Genomic DNA, 20767 nt, shown 5'->3' with positions numbered 1-20767 from the left:
AGATGAGGGGCTTTTTAGGTACTTGACTAATTTGCCACTCATTTTATATAAAATTAACAAAAATGCCACGACCCCTATCTCTTTCCCATCTGAACAATCAAACATCAGACTTGCCGTTGCGCATCCACGCGCATCCACTTTACAACCTTAAACGGCCGCAAAGGTACTCTCTCTCTCTGTATATATATATATACACACTCACATACGTGTATAGTGGGTTCAATTTTCTTGCTCTACAGAGGAACACTTTGTTGGGTTTGTTGTTAATCTTCTTAAATCTTGGATATACTGAACATATTTATGATTAGTGCCAGTATTAGTTTCATTGTGCATTTTTTTTTGTGTCTGTTTGGGATTCGTCATACCCAAATATTAGATTTCAAGATGCTTCTTTTGAATATTATTTGAAGACTTGATTTCAGAATGATCTACAAAATCTGCTAATGTTGCTATGTAAGATTAAGACGGCACTGATGTTCTGTTGAGTGTAAATTAACATAAGAAAATATATGCTTAGTCCAATGTGTACAATTTGAAGCAATTGAATCCAATATCAGCGTCTATATGTTTCTAGTAGTCTTTGATTTATCAAATTATACTTTTATGTTTTTTGTTTATTTTTGTTGTGATATGTGAAAACTGAAAACTTCCTAATCGGTATTAATTATATGTTTTCCTTTTTTTTTTTTTTCTATGAATATATATTTTAGTAGATGGCACCCGCGAAGCGAAGAGGTGCTATGAAGTTTTGTTCAGGTATCCTTCATTTTTTTACTGGCTTGTGATAATCTAGTCTTGCTATTTAAAATTAAGAAGACACTGATGTTGCCATGTAATTTTTTTTAAATCAACCTATCAATAAAATAGTTATGATTGTGCATTTTGTAGTTGCAGTGTTCAATGTGTGAAAGGGGTGGGTACTATTGGTTTCAAAATTGTGTTGTTGAAAGGCCTCCCCTAACATGAATATCTTCAAGCAGCTGGCGCCCAGAAAATCCGGGTTTACTAGTGCATTGAAGTCTTGTAGAGGTAACCATTATTCAACCATACTGGCTTGTGACAATCTAATTTACATTTAGGCTCTCTCTTGTGCTTGTATCAGATAACAACTAATCAGAAACGTCTGCTCCTGAATCATGTGCTGATATTCCATAAATTGAAACAGTGCTTTATCCAAATTCAAAGTCTAGGATTTAAGTACTTGACTGTTAGTGTCATATTCTCCCACAAAACAGTTGTCAGATAGACATAAAAGCGAAGGAAAATGTTAAATGAAAATTCTCTTTCAATTATTTTAACCCTAGCTTGAGGGGATTAGCCAGTCAGGTTATGGTTTCATATCTCGACGTAGGGCAGTGGCAGAGCAGGACTTCACTTTTGAAGGGGCAAAATCAACCTCTATATAAGGTCTTCAAACACGGTTATGTTTCACTGCATTTAATATTTTTCACAGATTTCAACATGAATTCAGTTTACAAAATTTGCAAGTTTAATTTATAATATAATATATATATATATATATATTGTAACAGACGCCACCATTTAGAAGTGGAACTAGTATTCAGATACCTGAAATCACCCAAAAACCATAGGTATCTGGTAAGTCCAGGGCGAAGGCGCCCTCAAGATTAGAACACAAGACCTCTTAGTGGGAGTTAATTTAAAAATATTGATTACATTATTTTCAATCACTTTGACAAAGACATTAAAGCACCAACTCAAATTCTCACAAGAAAGTTTTGTACTAAAAAAGCAAACAATTTGCAGTCCTCTTAAGATGTTCCTGTTGAGAAATATAATATAAGCAGATGAGGTGGACTAATGTGAAGAAGAAAAGAACAGATTGACAGAAAGAAAGTGCGTGCAAGAGTGAGAGCGCGCGCACGGGCATGTATGAGAGAGAGTGAGAAGGAGAGAGAGAGAGAGCAACACTTGACTAGGATTGTTCCTCTTTATTTATATTCTTATATTGTGAGTTGGAAAGGTTACTCCTAAAATTATTTTCTTTCCCAACATTTCCCCTCAAGTTGGGATATCTCACACCCAACTTCTTATATAACTCAGAGAACCTTCGTTTTCTTAAAGACTTTGTAAACACGTCACACAACTGATCTTGTGACGTGACATATATCGTGACCCTTGATTCTTCCTATCACATCTCTAACAAAATGACATTCCACTTCTACATGTTTTGTCCTCTTGTAAGATACTGGATCGGTAGCCGTAGATGTTGTAGATTGATGATTACAAAGCATCTGCGGGGGTGTATCAGTTGTAAATTTCACTTCCTGCTGCAGCGATTTGACTCATTTTATCTTACTTGTTTACTTCTTGTATGAATTATATCTTTGTACTTGGTCTCTTACTCGATCTTGCCACAGCCTTTTGCTTCTTACTCTAACATGTAACTATGTTATCACTAGAAGAAGGACACTAATTGGAACTGGTCCTCCTATCCATGTGATATCCTGCAAAATCTACTTCAAACTATCCAACAATATCAAGGAAGCTAGAAGATCTAAATAGTAAACCCCTATCATGAGCTATTACCTAGTGTATGTCCTACCTACAATGGGGTGTGGAGGAAAGACTGGAAACAAACCTAACCTATAATGCTCCCCTTCCCTTTTTTTTTTAAGTCTAACCTTTAATGCTCTTTTAAACAGTGATTTCTCTCAGATTCGAATTCATGCCTTCATGTCTTTCAGCATGGTCTGCTACCATTGCATCAAGTGATGACCCTTGCCATGGGCTCCAACTTGTGATATTTCACATGGGACACAGCTTCCAAATACTCCTTGGTTCAGCATAAACTGCCCGATAATTCCAACAATAAAGACATGACATATTATGTTATAGTCAAGTATATAAGATCTTCCACTAACCGTCTATACCTACTTGGATCATCAAACAACTGACCTTCACCTTTTATCAAACTTTGCATTAGCGTCCATTAGAGTATCAATCAATAAATTTAACTCCCATGGGCCTGCTTTCCCATAAGAGTTTGCTGACATACTTCCTCTAAGAGAGATATTTTCTCCTTAAATATTCCCATAGGAGCACGGTTTGACAACTAAATTGGTATATTGTCAAACCACAACTACATTAGTAAATTGTCAAACCATGCTCTAACTGACTATCTAAGACCATAAATAACATATTGTATCCTGCACAATTTCTGTGGTCCCCTCACAACAACATATCCTAGAGGTTACTTTTTATATACCTCTTGTTGAAGGTAACCAGTCTCTTACAATAGCAATGCCCAGTATATTTTCCCCTTACTGTTTTTTTTTTATAAGTAAAAATATATTAGAAAGACGTTCAAAAGGGGAACGCGTCCCTAATACACAAAAACGAAAGAGCAAAAGCCAAACCTATGGACCAACAGAGTCCAATAGAACAAAAAAGTCATCGATCGAGGAGCAAGTGCTGCCTCTGACATAGCAGAAAAGAGAGTGTAGGATAAAAGACTTAAGGTTTGCAAAAGACGATTCCTTCCCTTCAAAGTTTCTGTTATTCTACTCTCTCCAAATACACCACCAAACACAATGTGGGGCGACCCTCCAAAAATCACGAGCATGACCAGAAACAGGGCATCTTCTCTAAGTATTAATTAATTGGAAAGAGTGCTTAGGCATTACCCACTGAACGCCAAAAATACTAAATAAGAGATTCCAGCAATCAGATGCAACAGGACAATGCAAAAGAAGATGGTCCACGGACTCACCATCAGTTTTACAAAAATAGCACCAATTAACAATGGTATAACCTCTCTTACGCAGATTATCCAATGTTAAAATTTTTCCCCAAGTAGCAGTCCAAACAAAGAAGGCAACTTTAAGAGGAGCTTTAGAGCGCCAAATACACTTCCAAGGGAAATCATATCCAATAAAATTAGACAAACACAAGAACATGGATCGAACTTCAAATCTACCATGAAGAGAGGGAGTCCACAAAATATCATCACAACCTCTGCCAACATCTTTCTGTATATACAACAGGTCCAAGAAGACGCAAACTTCAGCTATCTCCCAATCCTGAAGGAACGCCTAAAACGCACATCCCACGTAACTCCACTGTTATCAAGATGATAACAGTCAATTACATAAGCATGCTTATTCTCGGCAATGCTAAAGAGACGAGGAAAAGAAAGAGACAACTGATCACCACACCATAAGTCTTCCCAAAATCTAACATACATACCATTACGAACCTTGAACCGAATATGGGTGGAAAACACATCCCAACCTTTCCGAATGAACTTCCAAACGCCAACGCCCCCGGTAATAGAAACAGGACGAGAGGACCAACCTCCACTCTCTTCCCCAAAACGACACGAGATAACTCTTCTCCATTGTCGATGACGTTCTTTACCGAATCTCCATAACCACTTCCCCAATAAAGCTCTATTGAAAGGGACTAACTTCCGGATACCTAAACCGCCAAACTTCAATGGTTTGCAAACCTGCTCCCAACTAACAAGATGATACTTAAACTCCTCTCCTTTTCCACCCCAAAGAAAATCTCTCTGAATTTTTTCAATTCTTTCAGCAACAGAGCACGGGATCTGGAATAGAGATAAGAAATATGTGGGAAGGGACGAGAGGGTGCTCTTAATAAGAGTGACCTTCCTCCCTTTCGAAAGATACTGTTTTTTCCACCCCGCCAATCTTTTTTCATACCTGTTAATCACCGGATCCCAAGTCCCCACTATCCTAGAGGAGATTCCCAAAGGTAAGCCCAAATTAGGGAGTGGAAAGGCACCCACTCCACATCCAAGAATAGCAGCTAAAGTGAAAATATTAGAGACCTCCCCCACTGGGACAAGCACACTCTTTCCAACATTAATCTTAAGACCAGACACAGCTTGGAAGCATGTAAGAATGCACCTCAAATACCTGAGCTAGGAAACATCAGCATCACAGAAAACCAGGGTATCATCTGCAAACAACAAATGGGATATCTCGATCTGGTTAGCAACATCTCTACCAACAGTGAACCCCCTTATGTAACCCAGATTCTCTGCCTTTTTCATTAATTTACTCAATCCCTCCATGACAATGAGAAAAAGAAAAGACGACAAAGGATCTCCTTGTCTCAAACCACGCGAACTCGGAAAAAAACCAGCAGGAGAGCCATTCACAAGCACAAAGAACATAACTGATGAGATGCAAGATTCAATCCATTTTATCCATCGATCTCCGAGCCCCATTCTCCGAAGCAAATAAAGAAGAAATTTCCAATTCACGTGATCATAAGCTTTCTCGATATCCAGTTTGCATAAAACACCAGGAACTTCACTCTTTAACCTGGAATCGACACATTCTCTTGCAATAAGAACAGAATCTAAAATCTGTCTACTCCCAACAAAAGCATTTTGTGACTCTGAAATGATTCCATCCAAAAGAAAGTCCACATTCTAAGAACAAGAACCTTGGCGATAAGTTTATACATACACCCCACTAAACTGATTGGCCGAAAGTCCTTAATGTCAGAGGCGTTGCTCTTCTTAGGAATAAGAGCTATAAATGTTGCATTTAATGATTTCTCGAATGTGCCATGAGAATAAAATTCCTGAAAAGTGCCCATTACCTCTTTATGCACCACCTCCCAACTCTCTTTAAGAAACCGCATAGTGAATCCATCTGGCCTTGGAGCTTTATCACCAGTGCAACTGGATAACGCCTTAAGAACTTCCTCTTCAGAGAAAGGAACCTCAAGCATATCACTATCCAGCGTAGAAATAGCATTGAAGTGCAAACCATGAAGTTTTGGTCTCCATTCCAAAGTCTCAGTATAGAGCTGCTGATAAAAAGAAACAATACCCCCACGCACCTCATCTTCCTTCTACAGCTCTGAATCATTCACACGAATACGCCCAATATTATTGTATCTTCTATGAGCGTTAGCAAGTCTGTGAAAGAATTTAGTATTACGGTCACCTTCTTTAAGCCACAAAGCCCGAGATTTCTGACGCCACGATATCTCCTCTATAGTGGCAATCTCAGCAAAAGTTGCCTGACAAGTCGCTCTTCTAGAGCGAAGAGAATCCGTATCTTGCCCTGTCTCATCAAGACGATCAAGATCAACGATATCAGCCAGGACTCTATTTTTCTTCCATTCAAGATTCCCAAACACTTCTTTATTCCATTTCTTAAGCTCAGATTTGAGAATCTGAAACTTCTTAGCAAGCACATAGCTATTAGAGCCATTAAGCGTTGTTTCTTCCCACCAGGACTGGACCTTCCCTTGAAAGTCCTCAGCTCTCAACCACATATTTTCGAAACGAAATGGAGTCCGTCTAGATCTCATGCCTCCACAATCAAGAACTAAGGGCATATGATCAGACGTGACTCTAACCAAAGCTGACTGAGTGACATCCAGAAACTTCTCCTCCCAATCTCCAGAAATCAGGAATCTATCAAGCCTCGATAAAGTAACTGGGTCTCTGCCACTAGACCAAGTGAAAGTTGCCCCTTCCAAAGGCAAGTCAATAAGAAGGTGACCATCAATAAAGTCAGAGAACTGGGTCATCTCTGAAGACCACCTCCCCCCTGGATCTTTCAAATGGAGACCGAACAGAATTGAAATCCCCACCTAAGCACCAAGGCAACGGCCACAAATCCTTAATGTAACTGAGTTCTTGCCAAAAAGCAGGGCTAACACAATCAATAACGGGTCCATAAACTCCAGAAATTACTCAACTGAAGTTATCATCTTCCATCTAGATAGCCCTTTCCAAATATTCGTTCTAGACATCCATCTACGATCCCACATAATAAGAATACCGCCTGATGTACCATAAGCGTTCAAAGCTTCCCAATCCACGAACCTACTTCCCCAAAGGCTTCTAACCACGGCATCAGAAATAGAAGCCAACTTGGTTTCTTGCAAGCAAATAACATGGGCATTCCACTTCTTCAAAGCAACTTTAACGACCTTTCTTTTGTCCGGATCATTTAATCCACGGACGTTCCATGTAATAATTCGTATCTTCATTGAGAACCAAAGATAATTAGTGCCCCTCCTCCCTGCTTCCCACTATTTTCCCCTTACTGTTGGAAGTGGAAAACTAGAGAAAGATCTAATATTTGGCATTATTCTGCACAAAATGGCTGTTCTCACACACAAACTTGTCCGTATGCTTGTAGGCCCGAGCATAAAAAAATCAATTAGAATTAAGATGAGTCACAGGTAAAAACACCTTAAAATAGTGAACTCTAAAGGTTTAAGTATATACCTTTTCGTTACAATTGAGCCTTAAAATGCTCAATAGTTCCATGAAGGTGGCATTTCTTAGTAAAATCCAAAATACACTATACCACTTTCTTGGTGGCAACAGATGAGCTCTTTTTATCAATCCGGTGCAAGACTGCCATCTCCTTATCCATATTTTGGTTCCAGTCAGCAGAAGGTGATGCCTGAAATGTAAATGAGGAACAATAAAAAATAGACAATCAGGGAACAAAAATAAAAAATAATTACTTGGATAAATGGAAAATTTTAATCTATAGGATGGCGATTACAAGAATGAGTACCTTTGAAAGGGGAATGAGAAGATCCTGAGAAGAAGTATTCTTTCAGACTGGGAAGCTTCGGTTGAAAAGACAGTTGAGGTACAGGAATAGCTTGATCTACATGGACTCTGGCATTTGATAATAGACCTTAAATGGTTTAGCCACTGGAACAGGTGATTCGGTGATAGGTAATGACTCATAAGCAATCGTTTAAGGTAATGAAGGTGGAGCTACCAAAATATCATTACTTTGAGCAAAATCTTGTGGGAAAAGAATAATATATTTCAGAAAGAGGTAATATTTTTGTTAAAAAAAACATCAATGAGTTTTACGATACACTTGTTCCCTCTTTCAAGTTTAAGTAACTTACTGAGATAATACTTATCAAAAAAAAAAAAAAAAAAAAAAAAAAAAAGGTAACTTACTGAGATTAATGGTATGGAGATCCATTTTATTTTTTATTTTTTTTTATAAGTGATAGTATCCAATTTATAAAATCTGGAGCAAGAACTTGAGCAAAGTATTCACAATGAAAAACTCGACGTGGCAACCCAAATGAAGCTGCTCTAGTTACATCAGAGTAAGAAAATTTCCTCTAAGAGCAAATAAAGGCACGCAACTAATAAGAATGCATTTCAAACATTCCCCAAAATTCCTTAGGAACTTGAATTGAATCAGCAAGTTCTAGAAACGTCAATCAATTGTCTTCTGTTCTACAATCTCTTTTTTGTGGGGTGTATTTCCCCAAGAGGTTTCATGAATGACTGCAGGAAATCTTTTACATATTCTAATGCATCAACTGATCTGATTGTTAGATACAGATAGAACAAACAAACAACTGATTTTCAGTTTCTTTATCAGAATAATAAAATAAAATAAAAAAGTTTCTTTTTGAAATAACGGACAAGTAAATGCGGTCAAGAGATGATATTTTGGTAAATGCAGTAAATGAATATATGATGATATTTTTGGTATAATGCTGAAGCTACTTTTCTTTCCTGGATCTTCGTTGCAGGTACATGTGTTTCTTTCCTCCATTCCTCTCCAACTACCAATGTGGAAAATCATTCTCAAGAGCAGGAAGTGGTAATTGCTTTAGGAAGCAATGTGGGTGATAGACTTCGTAATTTTGATGACGCTTTGCAGCTAATGAAGAAATCAGGCATCCACATCACAAGACATGGTTGTTTATATGAGACAAATCCTGTCTATGTGACTGACCAGCCTCGTTTTCTTAACTCCGCTGTTAGAGGTATTACCAAACATGGGCCTCATGAACTACTGGGAGTACTTAAGAAAATCGAAAAGGACTTGGGTCGCACTGATGGGATTAGGTATGGACCAAGACCAATAGACTTGGATATATTGTTTTATGGAAAATTCAAGATTAATTCTGAGACTCTTACCATTCCCCATGAGAGACTTTGGGAGAGACCATTTGTAATGGCCCCATTGATGGATTTACTGGGATCAGCTATAGATAGTGATACTGTTGCATGCTGGCATTCATTTTCAGTCCGTTCTGGTGGACTTTTTGAATCATGGGAGAAGCTGGGTGGTGAATCCCTAATCGGAAAAGATGGGTTGAATAGAGTTTTACCTGTTGGAAATCAGATATGGGACTGGTCAGAAAGAACCTCTGTCATGGGTGTCCTTAATTTAACCCCCGACAGTTTTAGCGATGGAGGGAAGTTTCAGTCTGTGGAGGCTGCTGTTTCTCAGGTCCGTACAATGATTTCAGAGGGTGCAGATATGATTGATCTTGGTGCGCAATCCACACGCCCGATGGCAACAAGAATTTCTGCTGAGGAAGAATTAGATAGGCTGATTCCCGTCCTTGAAGCTGTTCTAAAGATGCCTGAGGTGGAGGGGAAACTTTTATCTGTAGATACTTTTTATTCAGAGGTTGCTTCAGAAGCAATCAACAAGGGGGCTCATCTTATAAATGATGTATCAGGTGGACAGTTAGACCCTAACATCCTTAATGTTGTTGCAGATCTTAGAGTTCCTTATGTAGCAATGCACATGAGAGGGGATCCATCTACGATGCAGGACAGTGAAAACCTGAAGTATGAGAACGTTTGTGGACAGATTGCATCCGAGTTGTTCTTGCGTGTTAAAGGTGCAGAATTATCAGGTATCCCAGCTTGGAGGATTATTATTGACCCCGGAATTGGATTCTCAAAGAAAACCGAACATAATATAGACATTCTCATGGGTTTACCAACCATTCGAACAGAGATTGCCAAGAAGAGTTTGGCTGTTTCTCATGCTCCTATATTGATTGGACCTTCTAGAAAAAGATTTTTAGGTGAAATTTGCACTCGCCCTGTCGCACTTGAGAGAGATCCGGCAACTGTTGCAGCTGTCACTGCTGGAGTTCTGAATGGTGCAAATATTGTAAGAGTACATAACGTTAGAGATAATTTGGATGCTGTGAAACTCTCTGATGCAATGCTGGAAAGGAGGAGAACTTTTGCATGATTTAGGGAACGATAGACAGAATCATTTCACTTCTTTCCTCCAAAGATTTTCTCCTAAAGTCACAAGGCCTCAGGTACAAGCTCGCTGTCTCAGTGATTTTTTATACCAAACATACCCAATCAAAACTTGACAGTTTTCTGAGACATACTTTTGTTTTTGTTTTTCTACCAAGCTTATACTCAAGTCTTGGACTAATTTGAGAAGTGTTGCCGATGAATGGGATACTTTGCTTGCTTAGACTAAAATGGAGATTTAGTCTTTTCATTGCATCATTTATGATGAAAAATTGTTTTGCATTTAGAAGATTTTAACCTTTCGGCTCGCGATGTTGTCAATGTTGATTCTGTATGGAAAAATACTTTTGAAATATATATTTTTTTCTGGGTAATGTCATTTGAATCTTTAAGTGAGATATCTACTTTAAAATAAGCATGTTATGAAGAGTAAATGTAGTGATTGAACCTATAAGAAATGGTTCGATTCAAGTTGTGTCACCATATATCAAACTATAAAATAGACTGAGGTGTTGAGAAAAGACAATATTGCCCATGATTGTACAAAGAATATAGCCCTAGAGAACTGAATGATGTAAATAGTTCTACACTGAATAATTGTGAAGTTTGGATTCTACATTTTAATAACATGGAGCTGTAAAATCATATTAGAAGCATACAAGGTTACTTGAAAGTTCAAACTCTTCTTTCCCAGAAACTTGTATAAAATAGATATCTCCAAAATATAAACTCTATATGACTTCCTGTATATTAATTAACTCATGAAATCATTAACTAATGAAATCAGGGCCAGTTGCGTTTTGTTTCTATTATTTTTGTTTTTGGGATGCTATAGTATCGATTTTGGCAACAAAAGCATGTTTGGTGCGACCTTGTTTTATTTTACACAGTGCTAAAATACTTCGTGAACCAGTGGCCCAAAACCAAAACACCAAAAAGATGTTTTTCTTGTTTTGACAACTGTTCATGGCCTAAAACCATAACTGTGCATGTTTCTGTTTCTGATATTTTCACAGCAAAAAATCGTTTCCAAACGTGTTTCCGATTTTTTTCCAAATCACTCATATAGCAAAAACATTGTTTCTGTTAATAAAACACCTAAAACAAAGCGCATATCAAACGGATTCTAATAAACACCAGCTAGGTTTCTAACTAGCTAGTTCCCTGCTCTCTCTCTCTCTCTCTCTAAATAGGTCCATTTTACACAAAATAAAATTAATTAGGATGAAAAATGGAATAAAAGTTGAGGTATTTTGAAATACCTCTTTGTTGATTTCACCATGTAATAATAATTTATCTTCTGAATGATACCACTGTTTGAACCTAAGATCTTTTGAGAATTTAGACATTGCTACCAACATATTTGAACTACCAACCCAACTGATACTAACATTTCATCTCCTAGTTGTTGGGTTGTTTAGCTTTTAGGTATTTTGTTTGGGCCTAAGACCCTGTTTGCCCTATGGGCATGAATTTGTGAATTGTATAGGTTATTTTCACTTACCAAGGGGTATTTTATTTTTGCAATTGTTTTAATTCAAAACAAAACAAGTGTTTTGTGTTTTGAATAGCAATAGGTAGCATTTTTGGTAATGTTTATTTACTGTAAAGAAGGCAGAAACATAAAAACATATTTGGTAAAAAAATGTTGCAAGTTTAAACTATAGTGGCTAATTTAAAAAGGTTATTTCAGAGTTATCTATTTATTTAATCTTTTTTTTGGGTGTTGTACATTGCTATAGTACCTGTTATACGGTGCGGAAACATGTAAAAAAATTAAATTGGTGTTTCGACTTTTGGTTATTATTTACGAAACGTTTCGGTACCGTGCAAAACAAAATATATTATTTTTTTTATCAAATACAATTTTTTTCAAAAATACTGCTACAATATCCAACAAAAATAAAAATACTAAAAACGAAATGTGTATTAAACAAGCCCTAAGTAATAGAACGCCAATTTCGGAGAAGGTGCCTTTTAATATTACAATGGTCTGCGGAACAAGTCAGGTTCATTAGTTAAACATCATTGTAAGGTTCAAGGTAAATCTTATTGACTTGTGAAGGTGGTATATGAATAAAACTCGTTGCAGTATTGAAAACCCTAATTTGTTTTTTTATGCCCATAAATTGCCAGATCTTGCCTCGAACTATCAAAGTACCACCCATAGGTCAATGTCCACTCCTAAAATTTGAACAACAGTAGACCTGTGCCCAATTTAGAGGGTAGTACTTTCCTCATATTTTTGGTTGCAATAAAAATGAATTCAGTCATGCAAGAATTATGTAGGCCACGATTTGAAGTAATTAGTGTGATTTCTCTAAATAAAATAAAAAAAAGGAAAAAAAAGAAAAAGAAAAAGAAAAAAGAAAAGAGTATAATTTCTTAGATTTGATTCAAAAACTGAAAAAGAGAAAACATGCTACACTTCCAACATGTGGTCTTTATTTGTGTCTCTAAAAGAATAAAAAACACTTTTTATTATGTTATTAAATTAAAAATGCCAATTGGATTTCAGTACAAATTTGACTCATTTCACTTATTTTTTAGGAAGAATAATAATTGTTTGCTCTCGGAGAGTAGGTCATCGTCGCTCATGTGGTTAAATTACATATGCATTTAGTCTAAAGTTATAAATTCAGGAAAGTGATAAATAAAAGCAATAAATTTTTTTTTTTGTCCTGATTTCTTTATTTATCGTTTTTCTTAAAGGATCTTTAACTGTTGTGTGTATGTATATATATATATATATATATTATAAATTTGATGTGTCATAATACATTTACAAAAAAAAAAAATAAATAAATAAATTATTTATTTTTAGCTCCAACAGTCAATCAGTGTCATGCCTGGATCCCACATAATATTTACGAACCTATTTAATATAGGGTTGATTCGTTAATTGAATAAGAAATATGGAGGAAAAAGGAAATATGCTAATGTGACTGTGTAAAAAGGTTGTGTAAAATACACAATAATTTTACACATTGATGATGTCGCAGTATATCTTAACATTCTACTAGAGAATAAATTTTTTTTACACGTTTGGTAGTTTATATTTTACACGTAAGGCATCATAGTGTATATTTTACATAAAAGAGTATTTTAACGATTGTTGAAGATGCTTTTAATGTGTGCATTTATGATTAAATTAGATCACATCAACTAAGGATGACCTTACCCACCAGTGAGTAGATAAATATTGTTTAAGAGCATCTTCAACCGTTGTGTAAATATGATGTATCATGATAGATTTACACAAAACAAATTTGGATTATTTATTTTTAGCTCTTGTTTTATACTTTTGTGTAAAAATATATCCCCCAATAACAATTAACCTGTAATGTCTGGATCCCACATAATTTTTACAAACCTACTTAATATAGAGTTGATTCATTAATAGAATGAGAAAAGGAAAGGAGAAAGGAAATATGTTGTGGCTATATAAAAAGGTTGTGTAAAATACACAACAATTTTATATATTTGTGTATCTTAACAGATTATTCGTGGCAGTGTATATTTTACACAAAAATGTGTTTTAACAGACTACTGAAAATGCTCTAATACTTATGTTATTGCTGGAAATGCTCTAATACTTATGTTATCACCAGTGATGATACATCCCTGATGTGGATCATACATCTTCTTTAATTACCAGATTAGATATGGTGGGGTACATTCTCACTCATCATCTTTGATTATGGACCTAAGTATTATCATTTTTATATCTGGGTAGCCAAAAAGAAACTACCTTTAAGCTCGGTTTGTTTCGACGTAAAATATTTTTCTCGTAAAAGATTTTTCTTTTTCAGGTAAAATAATTTTTTATTTTTACTTTTTCTGTGTTTGGCAAAGATCTAGATTGAGATTGAAATCGAGACCATCGGGCGAAACCTGTAAAATATCTTGCGAAAATTGATGGGTAAGTTATTATTGTTAGATTTTAAATTTTTTTTTTCGTAAATATTTTACGGCAATTAAACATCAAAAAAATAATTTTTTTAAAAAATATTTTATATCTAAACAAACAGAATTTTAGTTTAACATGCACCCTCAAACACCAACGAGTGAAATAAGAGGGACGAACTAAAATAATTACTTTTGAAAAAGATACATTCAGAACCTAAGTAATATGCAACATTAAATTATAAATTTGGCTGCCAAACTGTACAAAGGTAAAGCAAAGATAATGAAAAGACATGACTCACAGCTAATACATTTTGAAATTGATCAAAAGTGGCCCCTAAATGGGTTTAGGACTAGTATGCTAAAATAATTAAAAATTTGAAGCGAGTTTGGAGTAGGGGCGAATTTAGTGATATCCCAATCCGATTATATATGTACATTTTATTTATTTATTTTTTTTATCACCCCAATTTGAGTACATTGGGCTAATTTTTTTTTTTTTTTTTTAACTATGTAATAAAAGTGGCATAACTCGGCCCACCCCGCAATTAAACGGAGTATATGGGCGGAATTGGTATTTTATCTACCGCAGTAGGAGTAAAGATGGTATAACAATTACAAACCCGTTCAGGAATAGAGGTAGAATTGATATGATAAATATCTAGCGGGGCGGAGTAGGATTTAGAATTGATATGATAAATATCTAGCGGGACAGAGTAAGATTTAGCCAACTCCGTCTGTTGCCATCTCCGTTGTCATCTCCGGTGAAGATTTCAGTTGGTAAAAATACATTTCCCTAAAAAGACCATAACTCTTTATAAAAATGTCTTAATTGAGCATTGTTTTTTGTATTGTAAAGTAGACTTGTAGACCTCAACAAATACGTGGCTATTCACTGACGTATTTTTAGTTAAGAGTTCGGTTGGATTTCAAAGTAATGCTAAGATTTTATTCTATACTAATTTACTGAGAATTGATTGGAATTAGGCAAGGAATAGCAACAGGACTAGGGATGGCAATGGGGCGGTTTGGGGCGGGTTTTCCATTCCCCATCCCCGCCCCCGTTTAATTTTGGTATCCCAAAACTACCCCCAAAACCGATTAAAATCTTACCCCCACCCCCATAACTGCCCCGACCCCACTATCGCTTGCCCCGTCCCCGCCCCGCCACAACCCCGTCCCCAATTAAATTTTAGGGTTTTTTTTGGATTCTTATTGTTACGGAATCAAACAGTGAAAAGAGAATCAAAATAAAACTAGGGATGATCTAACTGTGAAAACAAAACCCATGATAACAAAAGGAGAATCAATCTGTGAAAAGGTATAACTTGATACATCAATAAATATATATATATATATATATAGCATTGATTAGAGATTTATAGCTGGAGAAAAAGAGAGAGAAGATGGTGAAGGACTGAAGGAAGCCACATGAGGGTGAGGGGATGAGAAGTGGTGTCGATTCGCTTCATCACTCGGCTGAGGCTGTGGAGATCTAAGGCCAGAGAAGAAGAGAGAGAAGATGAAGATCTAAAGATAGTGAAGGAGGTCATATTACGTTGGCTTCATCTCTCACTGACAGCTTCGTTCTTAGTTGGGATGGCTCTCAGGCTCTGTGTGGCTGCGCCTTAGAACTTAGAAGATAGGAATGCTTGAATAGGGTTTCCTTATAAGTGTATAATATATATATATATATATATATATATATATATATATATATATATAATGAATGTTAATTTGGTAAATACAATAACAGGCAGGGGTAAACTATTAATACTAATTTAATATCTAATCGGGGTGGTTTCGGGGCGGGGGTACCCATCCCCCGCCTCGCCCCGAAACCGGCGATTTTTTTTTTTTTCAATCCCCATCCCCGTCCCATTTAAATAAACGGTTCTCCAAACTCGTTTTAAACGGGGCGGGGCGGTTCCCCAACGGGTTGGGGCAAATTGCCACCCCTAAACAGGACGGTTTGGAGCAAGGAATGCTATCTCTATTTTCATTTCCATTCTCGTATATTAAACGGGGCGGGATAGGGGCAGAGTGAAGCAGGACGTGAACGGGTTTTGTAAAATACTTTTTAATTGCATTAAAAATCTAATGAAAATAAATCATGAAACAAATTTTTAACAATAATAATAATAATTTTTTTCATAAGAAGATAAAAAATAATATTTAACTTCTCAATTATAACTCAAGACTTAATATTAGTGTAGGAACATCAAAATAATACATAGAAGTTCAAAAATTTAAATAATACAAAAATATAACGATAAATTAATTTATCATTATAAACGACGCAGGGTTTCTCTCTTGGTGATTTTTTATTTTTTTCCTATTAAAAGGGTATATATTATAAAGGAAAGAGAACTGCACAAGAAATAGGTGACCCTGTTTTCACTTTTAGGGAAACATCTACTTCATATAATTGTTTCAGGCCCTTTAGTTTCTTTGTGAAATCCTTTTAAAGAATATTGAATATGATCATTATCTAGGAACTAATATAAAGCTCTTTATTAAAGTACATACATAATCAAAAGATTATTCTTTAAAGCTCATTTCCCCCGACTCAAATCAAAGGAAGATAGTTTGCGGGTGAGAAGAGCTGGTGGCCCAAAAGCACATTGCTTTTGCTTTTATATCACTCATATCTTCTTTAAAAAAAAAATGTCGTTTTTACTGTTGTGTTGCGAGAGTAAATCTTTGTCAATTTTCGAATTCAATTTATAAATATTTGAATTCACAACAATTTTTTATTCATTGAATTATAAATAACTGCATATAACATTTATTATTGAGGGATGTATACGATTAGAAATGTGATAACAAATCTTTATCATAGTATTAATTGTTCTTTTTGTATTGATCATTTTTGTTTTGTTATTTAAGTTAAAAAATAATTAAACGTGTGTGAAAAGTGTGTATACACACACACACATATAAATATCTATATTTCCATAGATTATAGACACATATATTTCCAAACAAATTATATATTTACTTTTTAGTTTTATTTTATTAAGCTAAGATGTTTATTATTTTATAATTGTTTAAAATAATGATTTCAAGTGGCATTTCCTTAAAAAAAAAAATAAATATATTCTATAATTTTTGTATCTTAATTATTAATAACATCATGTATCTTCATAAATAAAGCTGCTTATACCTCAAACACGTTTTCTAGTATTTATAAAATTACATTTTTATTATTTCACAATTATATAATGGCCTTTAGCATACATACAAATATTAAAAAGTATTTTATACACACAAATTAAATAGCATACAAAGTATACAAGCGTTCTGGAGGCCGCTCTTTATTTGACCAAATTTTAATTTTTTTCGTTACTCGCTCCACCATATGGAATGATATTGTCCGCCTTGGGTCTGAACCCACACGGTTTTACTCTTGGATTTCACCCCAAAAGGCCTCATACCAATTGGAGGTGATACACTTACATATAAGCACTTCACCTTTCTTCTACTCAGGCGATGTGGGACTTGTGCACTCGTAGCTCGCCAATGTGGTAGCCTGACAGTGTTTCTTGCACCCGCCCACGGCACACCCACCTACAAGGTCATCACAATCCACCCCCCTTGGAGGCCCGACGTCCCTGTCGGCACACTTCCGGCTGGGTCAGGCTCTGATACCAAACTGTCACGCCCCAAAATCCTAAATACATGAACTCTTGTCTCGTATTAAGATTTGGCATGACTTTCTTTACACAACCACAACCTTACAATAAAAATAATTAAATAAAGAAGTGGATGTAAACCACCCTCTAATTTATTAAATCGATACAACCATAATATCAAACAACCTTGTCAAAAATAATCCATGATAATTGGACAAAATAAACTAACTCTCAAAAAAAAATATCGTCATTTTTATTACAATGCGAAAATTGAACTAAACCAAGGAATGCGACAAACAAGCCAAAATCCATCACCATCATGTAATCCCATCACGTTCCTACTCAACGTGTACCTGAAATGTGATAATGGGGTGAGCTTACAAGCTCAGCAATAAATGCTAAACACAATCATCGTTCAACAAATTAACCTTACCTTATATTCCTGTATATATAAGCAACTCAAATAAGTTCATTATTCAAATGTGTATAACCCAGTTAATTATAAACTTAATAAATAACCATCTTTTATTTTTTAATAAATCGGCATATCTCACATGAGCCCCGGGCTCCCGTCCAATAAAATGGTGTGAATCGTATAGTCCTTGACTACCAAAAACACACGTGTGGCTGGATTGTACGTCTACTCCCCAGATGATCCCTGATCACGTCCACACAATAAGGGTTCATTAGACCCATGGCCATAATAAATGGGGTAATGCACTCCCAAATAGGTAGGTCCTTGACCATATCCAAGAGTCATCATAGGGTCAGTCCCTGACTGCCCTCCAACTAATCCAAACTCATCATTATTAATTATAGTGAATTATGAAAGATATCATTAATTAATAATTCAAATTAATAGTTAATGCACCCAAATATCATTTTAATTTGAAACCGGAACCCTAAAGATCCAACTAGTGAGAGTACAAAATTTCTGGACATAGCCTAACATTAGGTAAAATACCCTGCAAAATTTCAGAATTTATATCCTAATAGTTTTTCCGTACTCTCCCTTTTAGTGTTGAGAAATAATATTTTTTTTAAGGTTTAATTTGGTAAACTTACCCAATAACATTTAAAATATGGATTTTAAACAAAAGTAGATTCATTATGCAAAAATATAATATTCTGGAAAATATAATAATTTTTGAAACGTTTAAAATATTTTTCCTTAATTATTCTAAGTTAAAACTAATAAGAAAAAAGAATTTTAAAAGAAATACTTCTAATTCAGTTGGGCCCGAATGTAGCTTCCCAGATTGGGCCTAGTGTTGACTAACATTAAATTCAACATGGGCTTGACTCTTCCTCACATACCAAGCCCTACAATGACAATGTAGTAACCCAAAAATTGAATTCTTCTTTCCCAATTAAGTAAACCCATATCTAACCAAAACCACTATTTCATTCCAACATCTAATTGACCCAACATTCTATATTAACATTAATTAAGTTCATGACTATTGATTCTGTATACAGGGTAGAATTATATTCCTTCACAAATTCTATTCATTCAATGCATGTAGAATTTCGTCAATAACAGATCCCTTCTTTCTTCCTTATCAGGTTTTCATTTAATTATATATCTATATATATATATATGTATATATTACATACTATACACATATGCATGCCTATCACCCATAATGAATTAAACAACAATATTACCACATTGATTCTATACTCAAACATAAACAGAACAACAATCAACGTTTCAATATTCTAAAAATTTAATTTTCTAAGTTCTGTTAATTCATTAATTACGCATGAAACTGCCAATCTATTTTCAACTAACATCTCATTAAAATGCTATTTGTCTTTAACATCACATATAGTGATTAATCAGCACAGTTAACAAAGAAAGTTACAAATATATATAAGTGTGGAATTACCATACATGTGAATGATCACTTTTTCCCTAAAATTTAAAACCAACCCACCCATTACTGATCATATGTATTATTTATAGGGATGCAACTCAAGCGGGTCAACTTGATACCAATCTGAGCCTAAACCGATTTTTTACGATGTTGAACAATCATTTTTTACAATTAGTGTTAGGCATGAATTGAAAAATCTCAATCCAAACTTAATTAGGGTAGAGCGTAGAGTTGCGAGCAACCCAACCCAACCTAAATTCTAATTTTAGTTATATATATATATATACCATATATAATAGAATATTCAAATTATGATCACCTTTTTCTATGTAACTTCCTTTGTTTAAATCATTGTTAACACTCTGGAGAATTAATGTCCTATGAATTTGTTCGTAATTTTATTTAGAAATTTGCCTTATTATTATTATTTTTTAAATATGCTTAAAATTAATCCAATGTGAAACTAACTCAAAATAACATTGAATTTTTAATATGAAGATTAGTCATATAAGCAACTCAAATTACCCCAACTTTCTAACTTCAAATCTCAACCCAAGTTGAAAACTCCAGTTTAAAATTTGAAGAATCTATCCAACTGAGATTGAATATATAAGGTTGGAGACCAAGTTAGAATTAAATTAAGATTCATGAAAATTTCACATATCGGGTTGAACCCGAGTTGTACCCAACCCACCCAAGTTATAGCCCGGAAAATATGCATATGCATCACACACACAGAATCCAGGACAAGAAACTCAGTAGAGACATGTCTAATCAAGAATTCCTCATATAGATAGGAGAAGAGGGTGGCATAGATCTAATGATTATGTCCAAATCCGTTAATGATCAAAGCACGGTGAACAAGAGAAGATGAGTGTGTGTAGATGTGTGTGTGGATGGGCGTGGTAAGGTTCGAGGAAGACATGAATCCCGTGGTAATCACAGGCATCAATGGTGGAAAAAAAAAGAGAGAGAGAGAAACTCATTGGGAAAGTAGTTTTATACGAGCAGAGAAAGTTGTAGAAACCAAGTGTAGAAATAGGTTATTTCCATGTTTGGCAATCTAGGAATAGTCCCATCAACAAAAGACACATACCCTCCCTCCTTTATACATGCACTCACTCTGAAAGTGACATGTGATTTTGGGACCTGTCATTTTCAGCTTTCTTCATTTGACATTGCCACCCACAAAAGTGTAGTAGATGACAGCACCACCACCCACAACTCTCTTCCTTCACCATCTTTAATGTTTGTCCATTTCCTTCAACTTCTTTTTGATATTTTGGACCCACTATTTTTCTAGTCGTTACTATTGTTTTCAACAA

The 20767-nt window shown here is 35.2% G+C and overlaps 1 protein-coding gene across 7 annotated transcripts; it reads left to right on the top strand.

Moving 5' to 3' along the window:
* Positions 1-81: 81 nt before the first annotated feature.
* Positions 82-10395, top strand: LOC132294772 (folate synthesis bifunctional protein, mitochondrial). Of its 7 annotated transcripts, XR_009478209.1 has the most exons (5): positions 82-163; positions 711-756; positions 889-1029; positions 8539-10080; positions 10180-10395. XR_009478209.1 is itself a non-coding variant. In XM_059792749.1 (4 exons), the coding sequence occupies exons 3-4, from the start codon at positions 963-965 to the stop codon at positions 10005-10007; spliced, it is 1536 nt and encodes a 511-aa protein (XP_059648732.1). In that variant the 5' UTR covers positions 82-163; positions 711-756; positions 895-962; the 3' UTR covers positions 10008-10395. The 7 variants fall into 7 exon arrangements, 6 of the variants coding, with proteins under 6 accessions (XP_059648732.1, XP_059648730.1, XP_059648733.1 ...); XM_059792749.1 differs by having other exon boundaries at positions 895-1029; positions 8539-10395; XM_059792747.1 differs by having other exon boundaries at positions 8539-10395.
* Positions 10396-20767: the final 10372 nt, after the last annotated feature.

Source organism: Cornus florida, unplaced genomic scaffold (assembly GCF_030987335.1).
Source record: "Cornus florida cultivar Cherokee Brave unplaced genomic scaffold, ASM3098733v1 CherokeeBrave_3.0.0_Hap2_Chr02, whole genome shotgun sequence".
Taxonomy (NCBI): domain Eukaryota; kingdom Viridiplantae; phylum Streptophyta; class Magnoliopsida; order Cornales; family Cornaceae; genus Cornus; species Cornus florida.
The sequence above is the reverse complement of the archived record's forward strand: the minus strand, read 5'-3'. Positions and strand labels throughout refer to the sequence as shown.

Bases quoted from the DNA above. Each gene is read 5' to 3' on its own strand.
- LOC132294772 (XM_059792749.1), top strand. From the start codon at position 963: ATGAATATCTTCAAGCAGCTGGCGCCCAGAAAATCCGGGTTTACTAGT. The intron at 1,030-8,538 runs GTAACCATTATT...TCTTCGTTGCAG, and splicing joins TGCATTGAAGTCTTGTAGAG to GTACATGTGTTTCTTTCCTC.